The sequence below is a fragment of the Dendrobium catenatum genome, unplaced genomic scaffold (assembly GCF_001605985.2).
Source record: "Dendrobium catenatum unplaced genomic scaffold, ASM160598v2 fragScaff_scaffold_963, whole genome shotgun sequence".
NCBI classification, from domain to species: Eukaryota; Viridiplantae; Streptophyta; class Magnoliopsida; order Asparagales; family Orchidaceae; genus Dendrobium; species Dendrobium catenatum.
The window spans coordinates 1,014,112-1,037,934 of NW_021319425.1; the positions used below are offsets into that span (position 1 = coordinate 1,014,112).

The 23,823-nt window shown below is 34.7% G+C and overlaps 1 protein-coding gene across 2 annotated transcripts in view; it reads left to right on the forward strand.

The window, feature by feature from the left end:
- LOC110100571 (brefeldin A-inhibited guanine nucleotide-exchange protein 2) overlaps window positions 1-22,359 on the forward strand; it is a 24,144-nt gene extending 1,785 nt beyond the window's left edge. The window contains exons 2-11 of one of the 2 annotated variants that reach the window (XM_020828138.2): window positions 7,403-7,720; window positions 8,644-8,986; window positions 9,063-9,485; window positions 9,574-9,863; window positions 10,088-10,361; window positions 16,737-17,239; window positions 17,323-17,644; window positions 17,765-18,131; window positions 18,299-18,987; window positions 21,649-22,359. In XM_020828138.2, the coding sequence (XP_020683797.1) occupies window positions 7,403-7,720; window positions 8,644-8,986; window positions 9,063-9,485; window positions 9,574-9,863; window positions 10,088-10,361; window positions 16,737-17,239; window positions 17,323-17,644; window positions 17,765-18,131; window positions 18,299-18,987; window positions 21,649-22,272 (4,153 nt within the window). In that variant the 3' untranslated portion in view covers window positions 22,273-22,359. The remainder of the gene's footprint in view (window positions 1-7,402; window positions 7,721-8,643; window positions 8,987-9,062; window positions 9,486-9,573; window positions 9,864-10,087; window positions 10,362-16,736; window positions 17,240-17,322; window positions 17,645-17,764; window positions 18,132-18,298; window positions 18,988-21,648) is intronic. The other variant, XM_028697537.1, reaches the window with a different exon arrangement.
- Window positions 22,360-23,823: the final 1,464 nt, after the last annotated feature.

A 23,823-nucleotide genomic window follows, 5' to 3' on the forward strand; every position in this document is an offset into this window, starting at 1 on the left:
CAGAATGGAGTAGCTTGTCCTTACAGATCTTTCACTCTCCGATGATAGTTTTGAATGTCTAATATTGAAAAAAAACTAAAATTTGCCTAAAATAACCATTTAAATTTCTTGATGGAAGGCAAAAGAGATGGGCAAAGGAATGATTTTATTCTAAAAGGTTAACAACTTAACATGGAGAGAAAGAGTTAAGCTCATGGGCAGATCCCCACTTAGGTGAGGGCAGATCCTAAAAAAAAAGAGAGAATTTTGGAATTCTGCCCTCCCTCAAAATAAATTTTTGCTCTAATATGAACCATCTCGCATTGTTTGTCCATCCATCCGAAGTATTTTGGTTGCTTTTATCTTCAATTTTTAGATTCTTCTCAGCCAAACAAGTGGACAAATTTTTATTTAATTTCATTTTGAGTAGGTTTAATTTCATTGTGAATAGCAAAGAAGAAGAAATTATTGCACTCAAACTTTGAAAACGAAAGGTTTTGGAAGTCAAAATAATGAAGCAATAGTTTTTTTTACTCCAGCTTATATTATTACTAAAATCAATATTAAATTGGAAGATACAACAACAACAACAACAACATCAAGCCTTTATCCCACTACGTGGGGTCGGCTACATGAATCCTTTTTCTCCATTGTGTCCTATTAAAAGTCAAATTCTCGTTTAAATCTAAAAAAGAAAGGTCATTCCTAATATTTTCTAACCAAGTCTTTTTAGGTCTACCTCTACCTTTCTTAACATAAGTCAAATCTAATACCTCTACTCTCCTAACCGGGTCATCGCAAGGCCGCCGTTTTATGTGACCAAACCATCTAAGGCGACTTTCTCTAATCTTATCTTCTACTGGAGCTACTCCAACCTTTTCACGTATATGCTCATTTCGTATCCTATCTCTAAGGGTAAAGCCACTCATCCACCTAAGCATCCTCATCTCTGCCACACTTAACTTAGTATTATGCTTCTCTTTTAAAGGCCAACATTCGGCACCATAAAGCATTGCAGGCCTCACTACCATCTTATAGGATTTTCCCTTAAGTTTGAGGGGTACATTTCTATCACATAACAAGCCCGATGCATTCCTCCACTTCAACCATCCAACTTGAATTCTGTTGATAATATCCCCATCTATTTCCCCATCACTCTGAACAATAGATCCAAGATATCTAAAACGTGTACTCTTATTAATGACTTGATCGTCCAAAGTCACAATCCCCTCACTAGGTCTATTACTACTAAAATTACACTCCATATATTCCGTTTTAGATCTACTCTTAAATTGGAAGATAAATGATAAAAATTTTCTCTTTTAAATTTGATAACATTATATTAGCTAATTTTTTTAAAAAATTATTTTATTATTATTACTATTTGACATTATATTATTATTATTATATTTTAAATTTTGTCTAACTAATTAAAATTTTGCTCACCCTAAAAAAAGAAGTTGGATCCACCACTGATTAGACTGACATAATTTTAGAAAGATTGATCCATTTCCCTTCAACATCTTTACCATTTATCATAAATTTTGAATGAATTAATTTAAAGGAGATAAAAAGTTACTCACAATGGTTTACAAAGGAGAGTGAAATAGTGGATAAAAAAGAGTTATATCTATTATTTTAAAAGGATGGTAGCTGACTACTATCCTTTTAGAAGGATATGAACTCTTACCCTCATATATCGTATGTCATTCACGTTGTAAGAAATAGGGAATGACATGAGGTTACATCTAGAATTTAGAGGAACAAATTCGATTTTTTTTTTCCAATGGTAGTCAACTTAGTAAATTAGAAAACTAATAGAAATAAACAAATAATATGCTTATTTTTAAGGATTTTATGAACTTATAAATTAGGAAACATATAACTTAAGGATTCTAAATTCTAACAAATCAAAGACCAAATCTTTCCAAGTTGGGTTGACTGACGTCCATTCCTTGGGCTTCCAACCAACTGAGTTGTGTGATCCTCCACGAGCATGACTTTTCTTTTTAGGTTCATTTGTTGTTACGGATTATCCTAGATATGTCATGAGATTTATTGTTTTTTCCTTAAAAAAACACTTCAACTTGTTTTGGACTTTGAACCTTATTGATGATCTTGCAACCCTCCCAGTGCTTATGTGATCTTCATATTTGCAATGCAATCCTTCTGTAACTATTCTTTCAATTTAATGTTAAGTTCTTTCACAATAGGAGCCACATTTTTTGTGCTCATCTTCTTCAATAAAGCATCTACTTGGGGGGGTGGGGGGGTTTGGTGGTGGTAGGGGATAGAAAGAGGAAGAGAGAGAGAGAGAGAGAGAGAGATATTGACTACTATCTTTTTAGAATGATGGAATAGTTTGTCCTTACGGATGATAGTTTTGAATGTCTAATATTAAAAAAAGTTAAAATTTGCCTAAAATTAATGATAAGAAAGTTTATGATCACTAAAGTCATATTCACTGAGATGAAAGAAATTTATATTCTAGCAAGTATGATGAAATTTAATCACTTTTTTTGACTAATAATAGAAAGTAATTAAATGAGGTTAAGAAAGAAAGATAATAGAAGAAGCTATTGAAAAGCAAGTTTCACACCTATACAAGGTGATAACCTCTCTCTGAATTTTCAAGGCTCACCCTTAATCAAAGAGTTGAATCTTGGAAGGACTTCACATAAAAAAAATGTTATGTATTAACCATATAATTGTGTTCTAGTTGCTTCAAGTTTTTATTTATAATCTTCATGGAATATAAAAAGGGCCCAAGAATGGAACCCTTATAGAATCAAATCAAAAAAGTTATCGTCAACCACCAAACATTGCTAAAATGTTACAACAAACACTTGTACGCTTCTGCCATCGAGATGTGAATACAAAAACTGTAAGAGTAACCAGCATCATACATGTTGATAGAACATTATAGGCATGTTTACCAATAGCGTGGTGAGTTGCACTGTTTGTGCTATTTGTGTAGTAAGGCTCAGGGTGACAAAATAGCAAACACTATATGCGCTATTGATTGGCTATAATGCTAGACGCATTGCCTTGTGGTGCTCACTATTTTATTTCTCTATTATTTTTCATAAAATTTTTATTAATATTATTCGATTTCTATTCAATATTAATATTATTTTTTATTAGGGTTCAATGCTCCACTCATGATAACCCTCACATATGCACTCACTCGGCTTGGTTCCTCTTCGTAGTCCATATTTCTTCGAAGAGGACGGCTCTTTTTCATACATTGTGAGCTTCACCTCCTCTTTGCGTAATAAACTCCCGAGATGGCATCTGTACAATGAATCATCTTCCCTTGTATGCTTTTGTGGAGGCGATAACTCATTTAGCTCAGGATGACTTAACAAAATGATAGGGACTTCATTTGCTCTACTCATATACCAAACCAAACATAAATGACTTCTATTTTGCATGTATGTTTACTCTTTCGTTTTCCCTACTATTTGACTCAAATTTTGTTTTAAATATATATTTTTTTGTTTGATCTAATTTGATTCAACACATCAACCTAGCTTTATCTTATTAATATTTAGAATTTTAATCTTATTACTTAAGGGCAATGTGATTTCAGAATATTCCATAGTTTATTTTATGCCATTAGCTATGTAAAAGAGAATGCTGGATTTATGCCAAACTCCTAGGAAAGATTTGTCCAAAAAAAAGTCTTGCTAAAGAAAATGGTTTAGCTATGTGACATATTTTAAAGCATTCTCATGTACGAGATTTATAACATTGATAGTTATTTTTGCACTATGATATATTCTCTCTTGTATTGTTGAATTATTAATATATTATCCATAATTTTTAAATTTCGTGCACGATGTTTAAATTAGTGTGTTACTGATGTGAAACCACTTGGAGTTACAATTAGAAATTAGAAAGATAGTTGATTAAAGCTTTGCTCATATAAAGTTATCTTTAGCGCATAAAAGAGATATATGAATTTGAAATATTCAACTTGCTTAGGCCAAAGACGTGCAATAGAGAATAACCAAACAATTCTTTCAAAGTTCAATGCAAAATTAAATGCTAAGTACAAATAACATAATCCGACGTTTAACAACGAGAGGTTCACCTCAAGGGCCTTCTCACTCAACTACTTGTAAGCTTTTAGCGGAGGAAGATGAACCACATGAAGAAGGATATTACCACTAGGAAGACGGCCTTGAAGAACTTCGTCGGTGGAGAGGTAGCCAGTGGAGAAGAGGGTGGTGGGTGGCCGACGATGATCCAATCGTAGTCGAAAATTGATCGTCGATGAGGGGCACAAGGATGGGGAGAATTCGGTCCAAGTCAGGGGCGGATCCAGCTTCTTTTTTCAGGGTGGGCAAAAAAAATTTTTTTTGTGGGGGATGGGCAAAGATGCTTAGGATTGATTAAATGAGGGCAAAAAAATTTTTTGAGAGGGGGCAAAATACCCAAAATATTTCAAAATATCTCACTAAAATTAAAAAAAAAATATTTTTGAGGGGTTTCCCCCCCCCCCCCCCTCAACTAAATGGGGATCCGCCCATGGTCCAAGTAATCTCCAATGGTGCCATCGTGTTCAAATCCCACGTCAAGAATGGAGATCGTAGAATGTTAATATTACCGTAGGCGTCAAACACAAGTCTCCATTCAAGTTCGGGATCCGCCATTCAACATTGAAGTGGAGAGGGGGAAGGTGTCGTCTTCTTCTTCTCTTGGCTTCTACTTCCCGAGGGGAAGCAATGAGAGGGCCGACCAAGGTGGGAAAGAGAAAAGGGGAAGGGGTCGGCGGTAGAGATGAGGGAGGCGGCTAGGGTTTGGGGAAAATCGGTTAGGGTGGAGGGATGAAGGGATTTAAACAAAATCTGAAGTTAATTTCAGATTTGAGTAAATTTGGAGGGAAGTTAATTGGAATTTGAATTTTGGATCAAGGGCATTGATTGCATTAAACTAGCATTAAAGGGGATTCCCCTTTGATAGGGTCGGCGGCATGTAGAGAGGGGAGGAGGGAGATTAGGGAGGGATTATGTGCTTTCCAATTAGGTCGCTGCCACTTAGGATGAGAATTAATAACTCCCCATGTCACGAAATTTGAATTGGATTCAATTCAAATCTTTCCTTATTTGGACTTTTGCAATTATGGAAAGTTTTGAATATCAAATTTGAATTTCAAATTTTGAATTCAAATTAGCTAGACTCTCCCTTTATCACAAACCTAAATTAAGGAGTCATTATGATGATTAGTATCATCATCAAGGTTTGAAGCAAGGTGGTGGCCGGCGGCCCAAGGAGGAGGAGGGGCTTGCCGTCGGGGGGTTGGGGTGGTTTTAACGGAGCTTGGAGTTGTAGTGGAGGAAACGAGTGGATAACGTGGTGGAGGGATGGATCTCGGGTAGAGATTGGCGTGGGGGAAAAGGAGAACCAAAACTTAGAAAAGAAAACAATAAGATAAAATAAACCACGAGTCGATGACGCTTCCAACGACTGGTGGGTATTGCAAACGCTCACCTTGAGCTCAATCACCCTTCTCTAGCTCTTATGCAAGAAGAAGAAGACAACATAAAATTTCATTCAAATATTCATTAACCAAATATATCATATGAGACCACTATATATAGGTCTCCACTCATGAAAAGAAAAAGTACGAAATTGACCTCTGGGCTACAATAACAAAACAACTCCCCACAGGGGTGAAAACGGAAAACAGTAAATAACTAAATAATACATCATGACAACTGAATCAAAAGTAGAGGCGCTGAATCGTGGCCGTCGATCTGCGATTCCGTCGTCGATAAACATGTCGGTAGCGTCTGTCGATGTCCTCATCAGTTACGCTATATACTATGTACTATATCTCCCAGAGACTTTTGACTTATGGCGTGCTATTCACTTTTGCCAAATAAACAAACAAAAATAGCTAGCTTATCTAACAAAGGCAAAATCAATCAAAAAATCAAGTAATCAATTATAGGAACCATTGGAGGCGCTTCCAATCAAGGGAACAAAGACAGTCGCAAAATTAGGTTATCTAGCAAAAGAGTTGATAAATTAAAAAAAAAAAATGGAATCATTCTAGAATCATGTAACGAATTGCAAGATAAAGTAGCCACAACAAGCAATAAAGATAATACGAAAGTCATAGCCTCAGAAATATGATAACATCATAGGCATGCAAATACAAACTCCCACTAATTAATTACAACTATACTTAAATACAATCTTTACAATTCAAAAGTTAATATTAATATTTAAATAGTAAAATTTATAAGTTTAAACTTATTGTCACAACATGCTATCACAAACATTTGCTGTTTCTAAGAATATAGAATTTGAGATTCTTAATAAGGGTACCTTTATTATGACTTAACCATACATCCATAGTTACCTTTTTTACCTCTCAACCAAGATTCCATAAACTCCCTTGAATGATATCTGTACGCATTGCTATCTATGGTGACATTTGTAGTAGCTTATTTAGTTTGGATGAGACCTTCCTTTATTCTATCTTTGTTTACTCCATATCTTGAATCTTTTGCTATTGTAATCAATTTGGCAAAATTAATCCTTGTTGTTTCGTCTGTAAGGTTTCCCTTCTTAAGTATTTCTGCTAACTATATTGACTACGATCTAGTTTTTGGATGTGATCCGTTTATTTTAGCGCACACTATCGGTAAGAAGTAACCTTCATTTGATCATATTATATATAGGAGGCAAAAAAGAAATAAAAAACATTTTTGATGAAGAATTCTGAGGTTATGTTTGATTCACTGACAACTTGATGTCGGACCATATTTTATTAAAGGCGTTGCTTGGCAGGTTTGCTTTGACATCTCAAGATTTTGACGGTTTTGTTGTTAGGCTAATCTCTGGTAGATGTTATTTGACATCTATATAGTAGCCATTTTGATGACTATAAATAGATGATAATCATCATCAATCTTTATAGATAGGCCTGCAATATTTAAGGTCAATAGCATTAAACCAAATAAAGTTTAGTTTATGGATTGCACTGACATATTAATGATAATTCTATCTGAACTGTGGTGTATGTCACAATAGTGGTTCAAACAATCCCTAAAATATGATGAATCCACAGCATTTTCAATGCATGACATATGGTGTTATCTTGTGTTTGGATACGAACAACTAGAACTTGTTATCTCCTAGATTGTCTTGAATGCATGCCGGTTGGGACAAAAATCTCTGCATTTACTTTTATTTTTTTCTATCTTATGATATCTAAGTCTAAACTTTTGCCAATATTAACTTTTTACTATTTAGGCCTTCTGCATGTACAAGGTGTTAACATTATTTTATGTTATTGTTGAAATGTTCTTTTTAATGAGTTGAAGATAAGCTTACGTTATCCACTTTTTAAGTCTCTGAATTGCATTATTTTGTAAAATCACCGATTATTCTGTTCTCGATCTAACAGGTTTTTAGGAGCAATTAAGCAGTATCTATGCTTGTCATTATTAAAGAACAGCGCTTCACCTCTAATGATTGTTTTTCAGTTATCTTGTTCCTTATTCATGAGCCTTATATCAAGATTTAGACCCGGACTAAAGGCAGAGATCGGAGTCTTCTTTCCCATGATTATCCTGAGAGTTTTGGAAAATGTTGCTCAGCCAAATTTTCAACAGAAGATGATTGTGCTTCGATTTTTGGAAAAGCTCTGCATTGATTCTCAAATTTTAGTTGAAATCTTTGTTAACTATGATTGTGATGTTCACTCGCCAAACATTTTTGAGAGGTATTAATACTTTGTTCCTTCATCCTATGCTTGCGCTCAGATATACTTATCCAAATATTTCTAATTTTCTCTAAATAGTTTTATTAACAGTTAATAATTATGCTGAAAATTCTGTGATTATCATAAATCTATGAAGCATGGACACAATAACAAGAAGTCTTGAAAAAACATATCTCAATATGGCGAATAAATCATAATGTCTACATGTACATGAGCCATGCATATCTATAATACGAACAATGAGTATATCATACCTTTCTGGTCTATATACTGAAGCACCCTTACATCCATGTTTTTTTAGACAAAGACGCAGCCATAACGGCATACAAAATGCATACATTAGTGATGAGGACATCGTCAGCCATGCATATCTATAATACGAACAATGAGTATATCATACCTTTCTGGTCTATAGACTGAAGCACCCTTACATCTATGTTTTTTTAGACAAAGACGCAGCCATAATCATGTACGTTTCACATCAATTAGAGTTTAGAAACATATGTGCATACATGCTAAGTAGTTAGTACTAAAATCGAAAGAAAATAATAACTATTAGTCATCTTGTAAAAAATTGCCAGTAGGTTATATAATGCCTATAGCCTTATCACCTAATTTTTTTTATTCTCATGAGTTTGAAAATAGAAGTTTGGATTATCCTGCAGAAGTGCCAATACTAATTTTTTTTTTAAATTAAATTAGGTTGACAATCCGGGTGTTCAAAATATCTTTTGAAATATCTGAGTATCCAGTTACCCTTAAATTATTGATAATTATACATACTTCTTCACAAGTATCCATTCAAATCTGTATATCATTTGCCTTGCTCATCAAGAAAGATCCATGCTTCAGGTTTTATTTTATTATTTATTTTTTTAACAACAACAGTAACATGTTTCAACATACTGTTTCACCCTCTGTAGAATGGTCAACGGTTTGCTTAAAACTGCTCAAGGTACTCATTCTGGTGCTGCGACAACCTTAGTACCACCTCAGGATGCCATGATGAAACTTGAAGCTATGAGGTGTTTGGTAGCCATTTTGAGATCAATGGGAGAATGGATGAACAAACAGATGAGAATACCCGATCCCCGTGCTCTTAGTCCTGTAGAAACAATTGCTGGAAATGTTGAAAGTATGGGAGGTCTACCTATGGAAAATGGCAAAATTGAGAACCCCGAAGGAGTGGATTCTGAAACAATAAATGGTGTAGTCTCTGAAGCTGCTGCAATAGATCAATGCCAGGCTTACATGTTGGACCTTCAGGTAGACTTATTGTGTCTGCAAGCCTGATTTATTGAGATGTCTTTTACCGATCAACTCAAATTTGATTTAATGACAGGAAGGCATATCTCTGTTTAATAGGAATCCCAAGAAAGGCATTCAGTTTCTTGTCAATGCAAAGAAGGTTGGTGACTCAGCTGAGGAAATTGCTTCTTTTCTTAAAAGTAAATCTGGGTTGAACAAGGTCCTGATTGGAGATTATCTGGGAGGAAGAGAAGAATTGCCCATAAAAGTCATGCATGCCTATGTGGATTCCTTCGATTTTCAAGGCATAGAGATTGATGAGGCTATAAGGAGTTTTCTTCATGGCTTTAGGTTACCTGGGGAGGCACAAAAGATTGATCGCATCATGGAGAAGTTTGCAGAACATTATTGCAAATGCAACCCTAAGACTTTTAGTAGTGCGGATACTGCATATGTTCTTGCATATTCTATTATAATGCTAAATACCGATGCTCATAACCCAATGATTAAAAATAAGGTGTGCAAAGAGTACTGTGGTTTACATGTAAGATGGGGTATTATTATTATGTATCTAACAAATTCTTCATATATATGGTTTTCTTCAGATGTCTGCAGATAATTTTATAAGAAATAATCGTGGAATTGATGATGGTAAGGATCTTCCTGAAGAATATTTAAGATCCTTGTATGACAGAATTTCAAGGAATGAAATAAAGATGAAAGAGGATGATTTTGCTCCGCAGCCACAGCAATCTACATACGTCAATAAAATATTAGGCTTGGATAACGTTTTGAATATTGTCATCCCCAAGTGGAGAGAGAAAACAGATGAAGCCAGTGAAGACGTCATCAGGCATATGCAAGAACAAGTTAGGGAAAAGGCTCGTAAATCAGAGTAAGAAAATCTATTTGCTATTGTTTACTTTTAATCTTGAGCAAGTTTTTTTGCACTTACCCCCACAGAGTGTTGTTTGGCCATATCCCACACTTTTTCATTGCACTAAGGCTCTAAAACTGGTCCATTACGCTGAGTGATGCTTCAAAGTTTTTCTAACATGATTGTATGCCATTTAGAAAGTTGAAAGCACAAATTATTGTTGATGTTTTGCAAATTTTCAGGTCTGTATATTGTGCTGCAACAGATGTAGTGATTTTGAGATTCATGATGGAGGTTTGCTGGGCTCCTATGTTGGCTGCCTTTAGTGTTTCTATTGACCAGAGTGATGATCTATCTGTTCTATCCGCATGTATTGAAGGATTTAGGTATGCTGTACATGTTACTGCAGCAATGTCAATGAAGACTCAAAGAGATGCATTTGTTACTTCACTGGCAAAGTTCACTTCCCTCCATTCAGCTGCAGATATCAAGCAGAAAAATATTGACGCCATAAAGGTTTGCTCTATATTTAATAAATATCATGGCAATAAAGTCCAATTTTGTAATATTGGCATATTCATTGTCGCTGATGATTATACTTAATTGCTTGTGCTAAATTCAGCTGAAATTGGTTTTCTCTATGATTATGATCTTGTTGAGCTTCACATTCAGGTTTCACTTTAACATGTGTGCCCGCATCAATAATATGTTTTAGGCTATCCTCTTTACTCTTGGATTTATGTGATTTTTCAAAGTGTTAATGAAAATACTGGAATGGTTCACATCAAACACCTTTTTGTTTGTTGAATATCGAATTCAATGAAAAGATAGAGATGTTATTTTGCAACTTTTTCCTATAAGCTTTTAATATTTATGATTGTTATTTAAGCCAGTTATTCTAGAACAAACATATTTATGATAATATTAAGATATTAAGATTTGTTGATAAGACTAGAGATGGAGTTGAAAGTAAACTTGAATTATGGAGGTCAACATTAGAGACTAAAGGTTTTCGCTTGAGTAGATCTAAAACGGAATATATGGAGTGTAGTAGTAATAGACCTAGTGAGTGGATTGTGACTTTGGGCAATCAAGTCATTAATAAGAGTGCATGTTTTAGATATCTTGGATCTATTGTTCAAAGTGATGGTGAAATAGATGAGGATATTATCAGCAGAATTCAAGTTGGATGGTTGAAGTGGAGGAATGCATCGGGCTTGTTGTGTGATAGAAAAGTACCCCTCAAACTTAAGGGAAAATTTTATAAGATGGTAGTGAGGCCTGCAATGCTTTATGGTGCTGAATGTTGGCCATTAAAAGAGAAGCATAATACTAAGTTAAGTGTGGTAGAGATGAGGATGCTCAGGTGGATGTGTGGCTTTACCCTTAGAGATAAGATACGAAATGAGCATATACGTGAAAAGGTTGGAGTAGCTCTAGTAGAAGATAAGATTAGAGATAGTCGCCTTAGATGGTTTGGTCACATAAAACGGCGGTCTTCCAATGACCCGTCTAAGAGAGTAGAGGTATTAGATTTGACTTATGTTAAGAAAGGTAGAGGCATACCTAAGAAGACTTTGTTAGAAAATATTAGGAATGACCTTTCTTTATTAGATTTAAACGAGAATTTGACATTTAATAGGACACAATGGAGAAAAAAAGATTCATGTAGCCGACCCCACGTAGTGGGATAAAGGCTTGATGTTGTTGTATTAAGATATTAAGATTCTGATTTACATTTACTCTCTTAAACTAAGATTTCGGTTTATATGACTTGTACTTTACCTGTTTTTTCTGTAAAAATTGTTTAAAAAATATTTTCTCGGTCACTTCTTCATTTTACTTACAGAAGCAGCTTATTAATGCAAACTATAAGAGTAGGAGAGAAGCCGCTAAAATTTTCCGTACTCGATACTATCTTGTGTTGATTGCTTTTCCTTCTGCAAAAGCAGCTGAAAGTACTCAGAAGAAGCCTATTGGGGTCCCTTCGTGAGTTGCTTTAGTAGTGGTGTGCTTAATGCTATGGGTTATTGAATTTCTGCGCCTTCTACTTTTTTTTCGGTTGCTGTTAAGTTTCTACTTTCGTGGGCCCTGTTATGGCCTCGCTCTTTTTGCAGGTGTTCTTACTTTAAATTTATGGAACATCATTTCCTGGATACTGTTATTGTTTTTCTTATGTGTGATTTGTTTCAACCTTCTGTTGCTGTCACTTTCACTTGGGTACATGAGTTTTTTTTCTTTTTGTTGTAGATGTGGATTGTGGATAAATTTGAATATAGATTATTGATTTTGTGCCACCCATATATTTGAGCTCAGGGATGAAGAGTATAAATAATTGATCTTAGGCAATTGAAAAAAACATTGATGGAATAAATTTTCTTCCATTTTTCACGCTCTTGTGTGCAAATCGGTTGTTTGATTACTTTTAATGTAGTGTAAGTTTGACTATCTAATTTTGGGGAAGTCATCTTTGTATGGATTTAAATTTTGGGTGTCGATTTATTTGGCAATCTCTTTCCTTGAACTAAATTCTTCTAAATATATTATTATTGGATTGTTATCGTTCTTTATTTTCTCAAATTTAATACAATTGATATTTTAATTTTGGTGAATAATTATAATTGTTCACTGATTTTGAGCTGTTCAAAATTTTTGTTGATTTATTTGGATTTATTTATTATTGTATGGGTTCTAATTCTTATATTTTTTTATTTGCATGTAATATAAGCAAGTTTTTGCATATTTAGTGTTCTTTGATGTACTAATCATAAGTGTCTGATACATATTGGTATCCTAAACAACAAAATACTCCTAGAAGATTCAACACAAAATAGATTTTTATTGATAGAAAATCAAACACGAACAAAGCAAGATACAATGATCCTTTTTCGAGAGGAGGACATTCTCTCTCAAGTCCCAACCTTAGACGCCACTAGGATCCCTCACACAAGAGAACTACTACACTCAAAATAAAATTTTGCATACAAACATAACATAAGCGCTACTATTTTTAGTAAACAATAAAGCAATAAACTTCAAAGTAGCCCTCTCCCAATTCCCTCTCTAATCAGCCCCCAAATAAGCCATCTCCAATTAGGAATTATCTCCTAATTAATCCCCTCTAATTCAGCCCCCCCAAATCAGCCTCCTTCCTAATGTGTTTCCCTTAATGTAATGTTTTAATTCTCTACTAGGCCCCACCCCTCAACTTGCTCCCCCTCTCTGTCTGATGTCCACTAGGCCAAAATTTGCTGGACCGGTTAGTCGAATGGCTCCGAGGTCTGCATGGTGCGTACCCCTACTTCCGTCGTATTAGTTTCCTTATATGATATATAAGATGAAGTCCAAAATGGACTCCTAATTATTCATATGTTGCTAATTTAGTTCCAGACTATTAATTGTCTCAAATTTAGTCTCTCAACTCTAAAAAATTGATCCTAAATTATCTCTCCATTAAACTCACCATTCTAATTGATAAAAAATTAGTTGTAATGATGTCACAGGGTTATAGGAAAAAGGATATTTTTTTTGGGAAATTTTATAATTTATAATTGCTTGCCATTTTACAAGAAGTTATTGTCAAGGAAGCCACCATTTTATAGAAACTTACCATGTTGTTACTTGAAGTTGACAAGCGAGGAGCATAGTGGAAGGAATTTGTTAGGAAATACTTGGAATTCCCAAGTAAAACTTAACTATCTTGATTAATTTAGCAAGAATGATCCACAAATCCAAAAGAAAAACAAGAAAATTAGTAATTTTATTGCAATAATTAAACTAACGGAAGAAAAATAACAAGTTAAGGAGTCATTCCATCTTCATAAAACACTCTACATATATAAAATTTTAATTCTCATTGTATATGTTGATAATATAATTATTATACATGATGACATTGAAATAATGAATCATCTAGGAAAAAACTTGTTGAATAATCCAAAATTAAGGAATTGGAAAAATTCAAATACTTATCGAGTATAGAAATTGCTCAATTAGAATAAGGTATATTTATTTTTTAACAAAAATATTTTATGGACCGATTACGAAAAATAAAAATTATTGATTGTAAGCCATATGAAACTCCAACATAATTTTACTCGAAAGTAGACACCGTCGAAGAAGAAACAAAGTGTACATTGAATAATATCAAAGATTATCTATCAAACTTATGCTCTCTAATATTGCCTTTGCAATAAGTCTCATAAGTCAATTTATTCACAAACTTAAATAATCTCACATTCAAGTTGTAATAGTCAAACGTTCGATTCTAATCATAAAGACAGTCACAATTTTCATCAATATATATATATATATATATATATATATATATATATATATATATTTGATTGATAAAATGCTCTGAAATGCAAGAAACACTAGTGTCACACAACAACAACTGTTAGCTAGTAAGTGTCAAGATAATAAATAACTGATGTCCACTCAAACAAATAAATTATTAAATTTATGTCAATTTTAGTCTAAAGGATTAGGTTGTAAGATCTACTTTCAAGCATCTTCCAAAAGAACTTATACGACTTGTTACTTGAGAGAAACTCTTCTTAAATTAAATCTAAACCTCTGAGCATCTTGGTCTAAGGGATTAGGCAATAAGACCTACTTTCAAGCATCTTTCAAAAGTCAAAAGAAGTTATAAGACCTTTTCTCTGAGAGAAACTCCTCTCAAATTAAATATGAACCTCCGGGCATCTTAATCTAAAGGATTAGATTGTAAGATCCACTTTTAGGCAACTTCCAAAGGAAAGCTGTAAAACCTATCCAAATAATTAGATCTTTGGACATGCTTGCTATAGAGCTAGGTTGTAATACTTATCTTTGGGCAACTTATGAGTAGAGCCATAAGTCTCACTCCAAATTAAACTCACAGACAACTTTTAATGAAGTTGTAAGATCTGTCAACTAAATTTAAAATTAACGGGCAGCTTAACCTATAGGGCTAGTTTGTAAGGCCCACTAATGGGCTACTTCTAACATGAGCTGTACGACTCGCTTTACGGACTACTTTCAATGAAAGCCATAAGTCCCGACCAAAATTCAAATAGCTATGCTACTTCTAATAGAAGTCGTAAGACCCGTTTCAATTCAAACTTCTGGGTAACTTCTAAATGAAGACATAAACCCTAAATCAAACCCAAGTACTGAGTATTCTAATAGATGTAAACCCCAAAATCCAATAAAACTAAAATACACATCTAACAACCTCAATCTACTCGGGACTTTTGAGAGGAGGCAACCTATGTCTGTTACTGAGATTCTCTTGACATTATGATCAATGATTGTTAGTGTTGGTTGATTGAAACCTACGGTATACCCGGGACGACGGAACCATGAGATCTTGATCGGGTTACATTTATTTTCCCCACAATTGAGACTAAAACACATATTATTTATTCATCCTTAATTGAGAGTTTTCTCTTATACGTTAAGAGGGGTAATTAACTATGAGTGCTTGCGCTCATGAGAATGTAAGGACCCAAACTTAATTAAACTCTGACACTACCCTCAGGGGAAATATGGTTAATTACAATCTGATTTAAGGGAAATGAAATTCTACGGCTGTAAAGTGGGATTCATGCGGACGAGCCATTTTTCTTAAACCAACAAATATTCATAAAGGATCTCTTTATTTTAATTACTCAACTTTAACTCTAGACCTTTTAAACAAGAGATCTTTTATTTCGTCTACAAGCCGTAGAACACATACACCCTTATGTGAGCACATAAAGGATAGAGCAATGATCTAGATAAGGCTGTTGGAATGGCCACAAAAGGATAAGCTGAAGGAACAATAAAGCCACCGAATAGCCACAAAAGAAAAGCCGTAGGTAAAATCAGCGATGCAATAGGAAGCAATTACCCAACTGCACCCCATGAATAGGAGCCGCAAACCACTACTTTATTGGGAAAGCTGCAAAAATTGAAATTCCATATAGAAGCAACAGAAATAAAACATAAGAAAATAAGAACTACACTATACAAGCAATTGAGAAGCAGTACGAATAGATCATCCTTAGGAATAGATCTAAGTTCAATCCTTCATGCAAAGTACATTCTTCATAGGAATGTAAGTACAGTTTCAACACGCTAAATACAATTCAAAACAAAAACAAAATTCTAAACTTAAAATTTAAATTTATCGACATAATTTAAACATTTGCATTTCCAATTGTGGATTTTAAGCTTCACATCACTTTGCTGCTCATCATTTGCTTAATGCCTTCGGCACGAAATGTGACAGTTCCTTATTTGGTGCCGCTCTTTTCTCTTGGTCTGAACTACATGAAGTTAATTTATTGCTTTGCTTGTGGACGGAAAATGTGTATGGTACAGCGCTTTTCATATCTGGAAGTTTGCATGAATGAAGCAGTTATAATAAGGCAATCTTCTTTTGAGCCTGATGCCCTGAAATATTTATGAGCAGCCTATACATTGTTTAGATGGCCTTAAATGAACCTGGCAATTGGCATGACCAACTGGCAACTCCAACTATTTAGTTGATGACGTAGATCCTTATCTTCAGTAAGGATGGAGTCCTATGAATCCAAAGTTAGCTTGTTCTCCCTGTATGACTAGTCATAGGGGAAAATTATGGCGGTAAAGAAACGAGGGAAACTGACTTCCAATTGATATTGCTGTTCCTGTGTCTTCATTTAGGATCTTGTTTAAGACTTGGCAAATAATAACAATTTTTACTGAACTTAATGCTTGTTTATTTGTAGATTTCACGGATTTTTCTGTATCATTTTTAATGAAAAAGGCTGGTACTAATGTAGGCTGTTCTATTCCATATAAAAATTTTATAAGTATGTGGGGATGGGTGTACTATTGTCTTCTAATAATTTCTACGTTTTTATACTGGCATTGCTTCTTTAGGCAATCATTTTAATTGCAGATGAAGATGGAAATTACTTGCAAGATGCATGGGAACATGTCTTGACATGTATTTCACGGTTTGAACATTTGCATCTCTTAGGACAGGGTGCTCCTCCGGATGCGGCATTTTTTGCAATTCAACAGGGTGACTTCGATAAATCTAAGAACATGAAGTCATTGATCCTTCCTGTGCTGAAGAAAAATGGGCCTGGACGGCTTCAGCAAGCTGCTGCAGCTAGAAGGGGATCATATGATAGTGCTGGTGTTGGTGGTCATGCTTCTGGTATGGTCACATCTGACCAAATGAGCAACTTAGTTTCCAACATGCATTTATTGGAACAAGTTGGAATGTCTGAGATGAACCATATATTTGCACAAAGTCAAAAGCTGAACAGTGAGGCAATAATTGATTTTGTTAAAGCTCTTTGCAAGGTGGCATTGGAGGAGTTGCGCTCTATGTCTGATCCACGTGTGTTTAGCCTTACAAAAATAGTTGAAATTTCGTAAGAATCATATCTTATGTTCTGCTTGATCTTAAGAATATGTTAGAGATATTTGGTAATTTGTATCTTTTTGCTTCAAACAGGCATTGCAACATGAGCCGGATCAGGCTTGTGTGGTCTTCCATTTGGAATGTGCTGTCTGACTTCTTTGTCACCATCGGTTGCTCAGATAATCTCTCAATTTCAATTTTTGCAATTGATTCATTACGACAGTTAGCAATGAAATTCTTGGATCGTGAAGAATTAGCTAACTACAATTTCCAGAAAGAGTTTATGAAGCCTTTTATCATTGTTATGCGGAAGAGTAGATCAGTTGAAATCAGGGAATTAATTATCAGATGTGTCTCCCAGTTGGTATTCTCTCGTGTCAAGAGTGTAAAGTCAGGATGGAGAAGCATGTTTATGGTATTGCAAATCTCATAAGCTGCCTTGCTGCTAGCCTTTAATCCTAGCATTTACAAATACATCTTGGAAAGCTTCAAGTGATTTCCCAAACTAATGAACTTTGTGATAACTTATTGGCAGGTCTTCACTACTGCCTCCTATGATGAGCACAAAAACATAGTGCTTTTGGCCTTTGAGATTCTCGAGAGGATTATAAAGGATTACTTCCCTTACATAACTGAAACTGAGAATGCGACTTTCACAGATTGCATTAATTGTCTGATCGCTTTCACTAATAGTAGGTTCAGCAAGGATTTTAGTAGCCAGGCAATTTCTTTCCTTCTCTTCTGTGCGAGTAGGCTTGCTGAAGGAGATTTTGGAAAGAATATGGTGGCTTCTGCAAATAATGTACCATCATCTCCTCTGTTAGAAAAAAGGGAAAAAACAAATACTGCCCGATTTGCTGATAAGGATGATCATTTGCTTCTCTGGTTCCCCTTGTTGGCTGGTATTTTGTTTTTAACTTTTCTCATCTTATGTATTCTGGGAGAGCAAATGAGTTTCTTTATTTACATATTGAGTTAGGAAAGTCAATTATGGTTTTCTCACATTCATAGCTATGCTAGTTATATCTGTTTAGGATTTGCTAATGCTATTTTTCTTATCTGTATACAGGATTATCAGAGCTTACCTTTGATATGAGGGCTGAAATAAGAAAAAGTGCACTTCAAGCGCTATTTTATACATTAGAAAATTATGGCCATATTTTCTCATTGCCTTTGTGGGACAGAGTGTTTGATTTTGTTCTTTTTCCACTATTTGACTATGTCAGACATGCTATAGAACCTTCTGGGGAGAATATGCAAACAGAGGATTTCGAAGATAACTCAGGTGAATCAGATCAAGATGGCTGGCTTTATGAAACATGCAAACTGGCCCTTGAGTTAGTTGTGGATCTCTTTGTGAAATATTATGATATGGTTAATCCTCTAATGAGGAAAATGTTGATGTTACTGACGAGCTTTATAAAGCGCCCCCATCAGAGCCTGGCTGGTATTGGCATTACCGCATTTACTCGTTTAATCAGTAAAGCGGGTTCCCTGTTCACTGAGGAAAAGTGGCTTGAGGCTGTTCTGTCATTGAAGGAGGCTGTGGTCGCTACATTTCCAGATTTTTCCCTTATTTCTTCCGACACCCTTCTTGCTGATGTTGTTAAAGAGACAACACAATTTTCCTTAGGATCAAGTACTGAAGGATCGGGAAGATCAACAATTGAAGAACTTGAAGGAAAAAAGGCAAGAGCCCTATATTTTGCTCTTACTGATGTTAGATGCCGTGTTGCTGTTCAACTTCTTTTGATTCAGGTTAGCAAACTCTCCTTTCTTTCAGCAAGTTTAACTGCTTGTGCTGTGTCATTACTTGAGCACATCTGTATTTTACTTAACATCAGAACACAGAAGTATGTCGATTTACTGAAAAAAATCTCCATTGGTAATTTTGAACTTGGGGTTTATTTTTTTATGTAGTAAATTTTCATTCAAATCCATTCTTGGTCTGGAGTATTATGTTATAAATCCACATAATCATATTTAGTTAGCCCTGCAGCCACAGCTTAAGTCATTTACTTAGGTTGCTTTCTTAGTATGAAAGAAGTCTAAGCTTGTCATACAATATAACTTACTGAAATATTAGGATCAATTCTTTTTTGGTGGAATTTTCTCGGGATCTATGAGAATGCAGTTCTAGGAGTAACTTAGAAATTCGAAATCTTTGATGAGGGTATTCTATATAAGTATAAGATGAAGTTTGTAATTGCAAATCATATCTGGAAATCAAATTCAACCTTAAAATTATCTTAAAAATAATAATGCTACTAAGCAAAACAAATTAATAAAAAAATCAGAGAAATTCTTCCATAGATAGAAATAAGCAAACAAAAAAAAAAACCTTCAAATCTAATTTGGTTTAGCTCAATTATAGTCTGATTCAACTCCTTTAAAGTGGCTCGTGAAAATATGATCTTTTGTGCTCCACTGTTTGAGTTATAATGCATCAACTATCCCAATCAATAAAGAACGTATCTTATAAAGAATTTACTAGAGGCAGTCAAATTGGTGGAAGTGGCACTGTGGCGTCATTGGATCATCTGATGAAAGAAACGACCATGTTGTCTAATGAGAAATAGGAGCAAGAAGTCTTAAGATTGTTATGCAATTTGGTGGTTTGCATGCTTGGCGGCTCCAAATTTCATGCACAAAATATTTGCAGTCGGAGAAATTGTTTATTAAATGATGGTGATAGTCATATTGAAATCACAAATTAAACCTGTCGTAAGTGTAACTGAAGCAAATTCTCAACAAAATTTGTATGAAACGGTATATCATGCTGAACAATATTGTCAAGTTCACACACTTTATTTGGCGTAGGCTTTAACTTAATATTTGACAGCTCAACTTCATGGATGGATGTGACGATCTCATCTCATGGGACTTAGGTTATGAAGGGAATGCAAATTAGTTTATGGGAATAAATACGTTGATTTATGGATTGGAGTTTGAAGGAAATTGAAGTTTTGAAAGGCATGTGATGAGCTGCGACTGTGAACTTGATGAGATGGATATTGAAGGATTGGGCTATGAACTAAGAGTTTATTCTTAAGATTTGATTAAACAAAGAGAGATCAAACCTCGCTTTGAATGCAAACTTGGTTTAATCTGTGTAAATAAATTGATCTAGAGAGCACTCAGTTGATCTTACAAAATAATTTTCATACGTCAATTTATAAACAAATAATATCAATTGCAAGTCTTTAATCCCTATTTATGGCAATAGGGCTATAAGAATAAGGCCGTGTTTCAAATTCTAAATCAAATCAAACTTATCTTGAAATCGTATATAAACCTAAAAATTATCTAAAAGAAGATAAGACAACTTAAATAAAGTACATCAAATATAAAAGAGAAATTTGGCCATAAATAGGAATGGAAAAAAAATAGTATTGTTCAGCTCTTGTTGCGACTCCTTTTAATTGGCCCTTAACTATCCAATATTTTTTGTCCTAACTAAATTAGACGGTTTGTTGTGCATCAAATATGATTGTTCTATACTTCAGATGTATCTTTTTTTTTTTTTCCAGTGTTTTTATCACGGGAGTCCAAATGTCGGCCATGGCAATTCTGAATTTAAATGGTCTTAAATCTTAATCACATTTAGAAATCTCCTAAAACAAAACTCTAAAAAAGAATACTTCTACATGTAACCAAACAGTGACCAAAAGAACAAGAAAATAATCGCATGAAAATCCTACTTAATTCAAATCATACTTGTAACCAAATAGTGAAACAGAAATAATCTGGTATACAGAAAAGAAGTACGAAATAGGGGATGAGCAAGACCTTGTTTGCGAGTTGCAACTGCGAGTCTGCGAAGGCCGAAGAAGACTGTGAAAAGCGGAGCTTGCGATCTCTCGGCAAATGGGAAGAAGAGGAGAGGGCGAACCGACGAAGACAAAGTTGCGACCAAATCAGATTTCGTGAAAGGCTGAATGATAGGCAGGATGGGCAGACTAATAAAATTAGGGCAAATATATGTTTTTGAGGGGGGGGGCAAATATCGAAATTACCCTCTTTAAGTACATTTTCTTTTTTTTTAGGGTGGGCATTTGCCCACCCTGAGATGAGCATGGGTCCGCCCATGCGTGGAGTGGACACGTTGGATTTATTTTTTACTGCGCTTTACCTGCACTTTAGTTGCATTTTGACTGCTCTTTTGCTGCGCTTTTTTACTGCACTTTTACTACGCTTTACCTACACTTTTGGAGCGCTCGACTTAAAGTTCCCCGGACACATTAAATATATTAAGTAAAAAATAAATCCAATGTGTCCACTCCCCATGTCAAAATTTAAGTAGTTGTCCGGAGGTATCTCTACATCCACTATCCGCGTCTAATAATTTTCCGTGAAAATGGGCCACCGCTCCTACAACTTCAAACTTATGCTTCAAAAGCCTGCTATTGTTTTTTTCAGGCTGTCACAGAGATTGTAAACATGTTCAGAGATACCCTCTCAGCAAAAAACACTATCGTACTCTTCGAAGCTCTACATGGCGTTGCATTGCATGCCCATAAAATCAACGGTGACAGTGAGCTAAGATCAAGACTAATAGATCTGGGCCCGATGACCCAAATGCAAGACCCACCATTACTGCGCCTCGAGAATGAATCCTATCACATCTGCCTATCTCTGTTACAAAATGTTGTGGGTAACCCATCTGGTTTTGGGGAAACAGAAGCAAGCGATCTTCTAGTTGACCTGTGCGCAGAGATTCTTCATGTATATGTCGACATTGCTAAACTTGGGAGCTCCGATTCTTCAGCTGGAAAGCAGGTCAGGCCTCTGTGGCAAATTCCGACGGGTTCCTCAAAAAGACGAGAGCTTGCGGCACGAGCACCGGTTGTTGTTGCAACTCTGAATGTAATTTGTGAAATGGGAACAGATTCTTTCTACAAGAGTTTGGTTCAGTTCTTTCCCCTTCTCTCAGGCTTGATAAGCTGTGAACATGGCTCGAATGAGGTACAGGATGTACTATGCGACATGCTTTCTTCGAAGGTCGGGCCTGTTCTGCTTCAGGCTTGCTCAAATCTCCAGTAGTCAGTTTAGCGGATATGCTGAGTAACCCTCATTTGTTTGTAATTTTTGTCTCATATTTATGTTAATTTTATTTGTATTTTCTTTTTAGCTTCTTCTTTTATTATCTTTTGCGAGTTCTAAAATTTGGGAGAAATTATTCTGTGCGGACCGGACGTAGAACGTCATTCATAGACTAATCAGAATGTATCATGTCAACGATATCGAGCCGTGACACCGAGTAGTATTGAGTTACGGCACCAAGCGAAAGATGATATGACGCATTATGATTGATTTCTGGATTGCGTTCGGCATCCACACAAAATAATTAATCCATGTTACGAGAGCCTTATGGCAATTGAAAATTGGCAATTTTTTTGTACCTATTAAAGTTCGATACATAGCGTGCTTTTCTCGGCTTCTTGATGTGTTTGTAACTGGCATGGGCGGATCCACCCATGGCTTAGGGTGGGCATTTGCCCACCCTCAAAAATTTTTTTTAAAATATTTAGAGGGGAGATTTTGAAATATTTTGGGTATTTTGGGCATTTTGCCCCCCCTAAAAAATTTTTTTTTTTGCCCTACTTTTATCAATCCTAAGTATATTTGCTCATCCTTCATAAATTTTTTTTTTTTTTTTTTTTGCTCACCCTAAATAAAGAAGCTGGATCCGTCCTGGTAATTGGCAAATTGGAGATACACTAACACTTGCATTAACTACAGTAGGTTTTGGCTACCTATTATTATCAATGTATTTTTGTTTTTTTTTATTATTATTATATACGACTATGTAATCCTTTTTTTACTATTAAAGTCATGTTGCCTGTTTTTTTATTTTTTAAATTGTGTGAGAAAGTTAATTTCTCTATTCACAAGAAGTAAAACTGAAGGAGAAATTATTACGTGTGGACTTTGAATAGTGAGAATCATTTGAATTTGTTGTGTATTTATTAAATATTTATTGTGTATTTATAAATACTCAATAAATATTTAGTTGTAAGTAATATTGAGTATTTTATGAATACTTCTCGAGTATTTTATGAGTATTCAGTGCATCTTTGTTGAATATTTATAAATATTTGATAAATATTTAATAAATATATAATAATTTGAACGATTTTTTCAATTCAGACTCAGAACAGAATAATTTTTTGAACTGAAGGCCATAAACTAACGTGAATGATGAAAGATGCTTTACAAATGAGCCTTACGTAATAAAGTTGCTTCTTTGTCGGCCATAGTTATTATTTTCTTAAACTTTCTTTGGTGGTTATACTTTTCAAATAGATTTTAAAAATCTTTTGCATTTTATGAATTCAATGTGGGTGATGTGGATATTTAGTGGACGAGCAGATAACTTAGTACAAAATATGAAATATTTCATGAAAGTTGGTACGGAGCATGGGAGAGCTGTGAGGTTTCATTTTATATATGGTTTTATTCTTCTCAGAAACGTACCATCATTCCTATTGTATCAAATATTCAAATATCAAGGCGTCAATCTCATTAGTTAATTAAATTACTTTGTAGTTTAAATAAAGAAGAGTTGATTAAAAGTTAATTATATATATATAT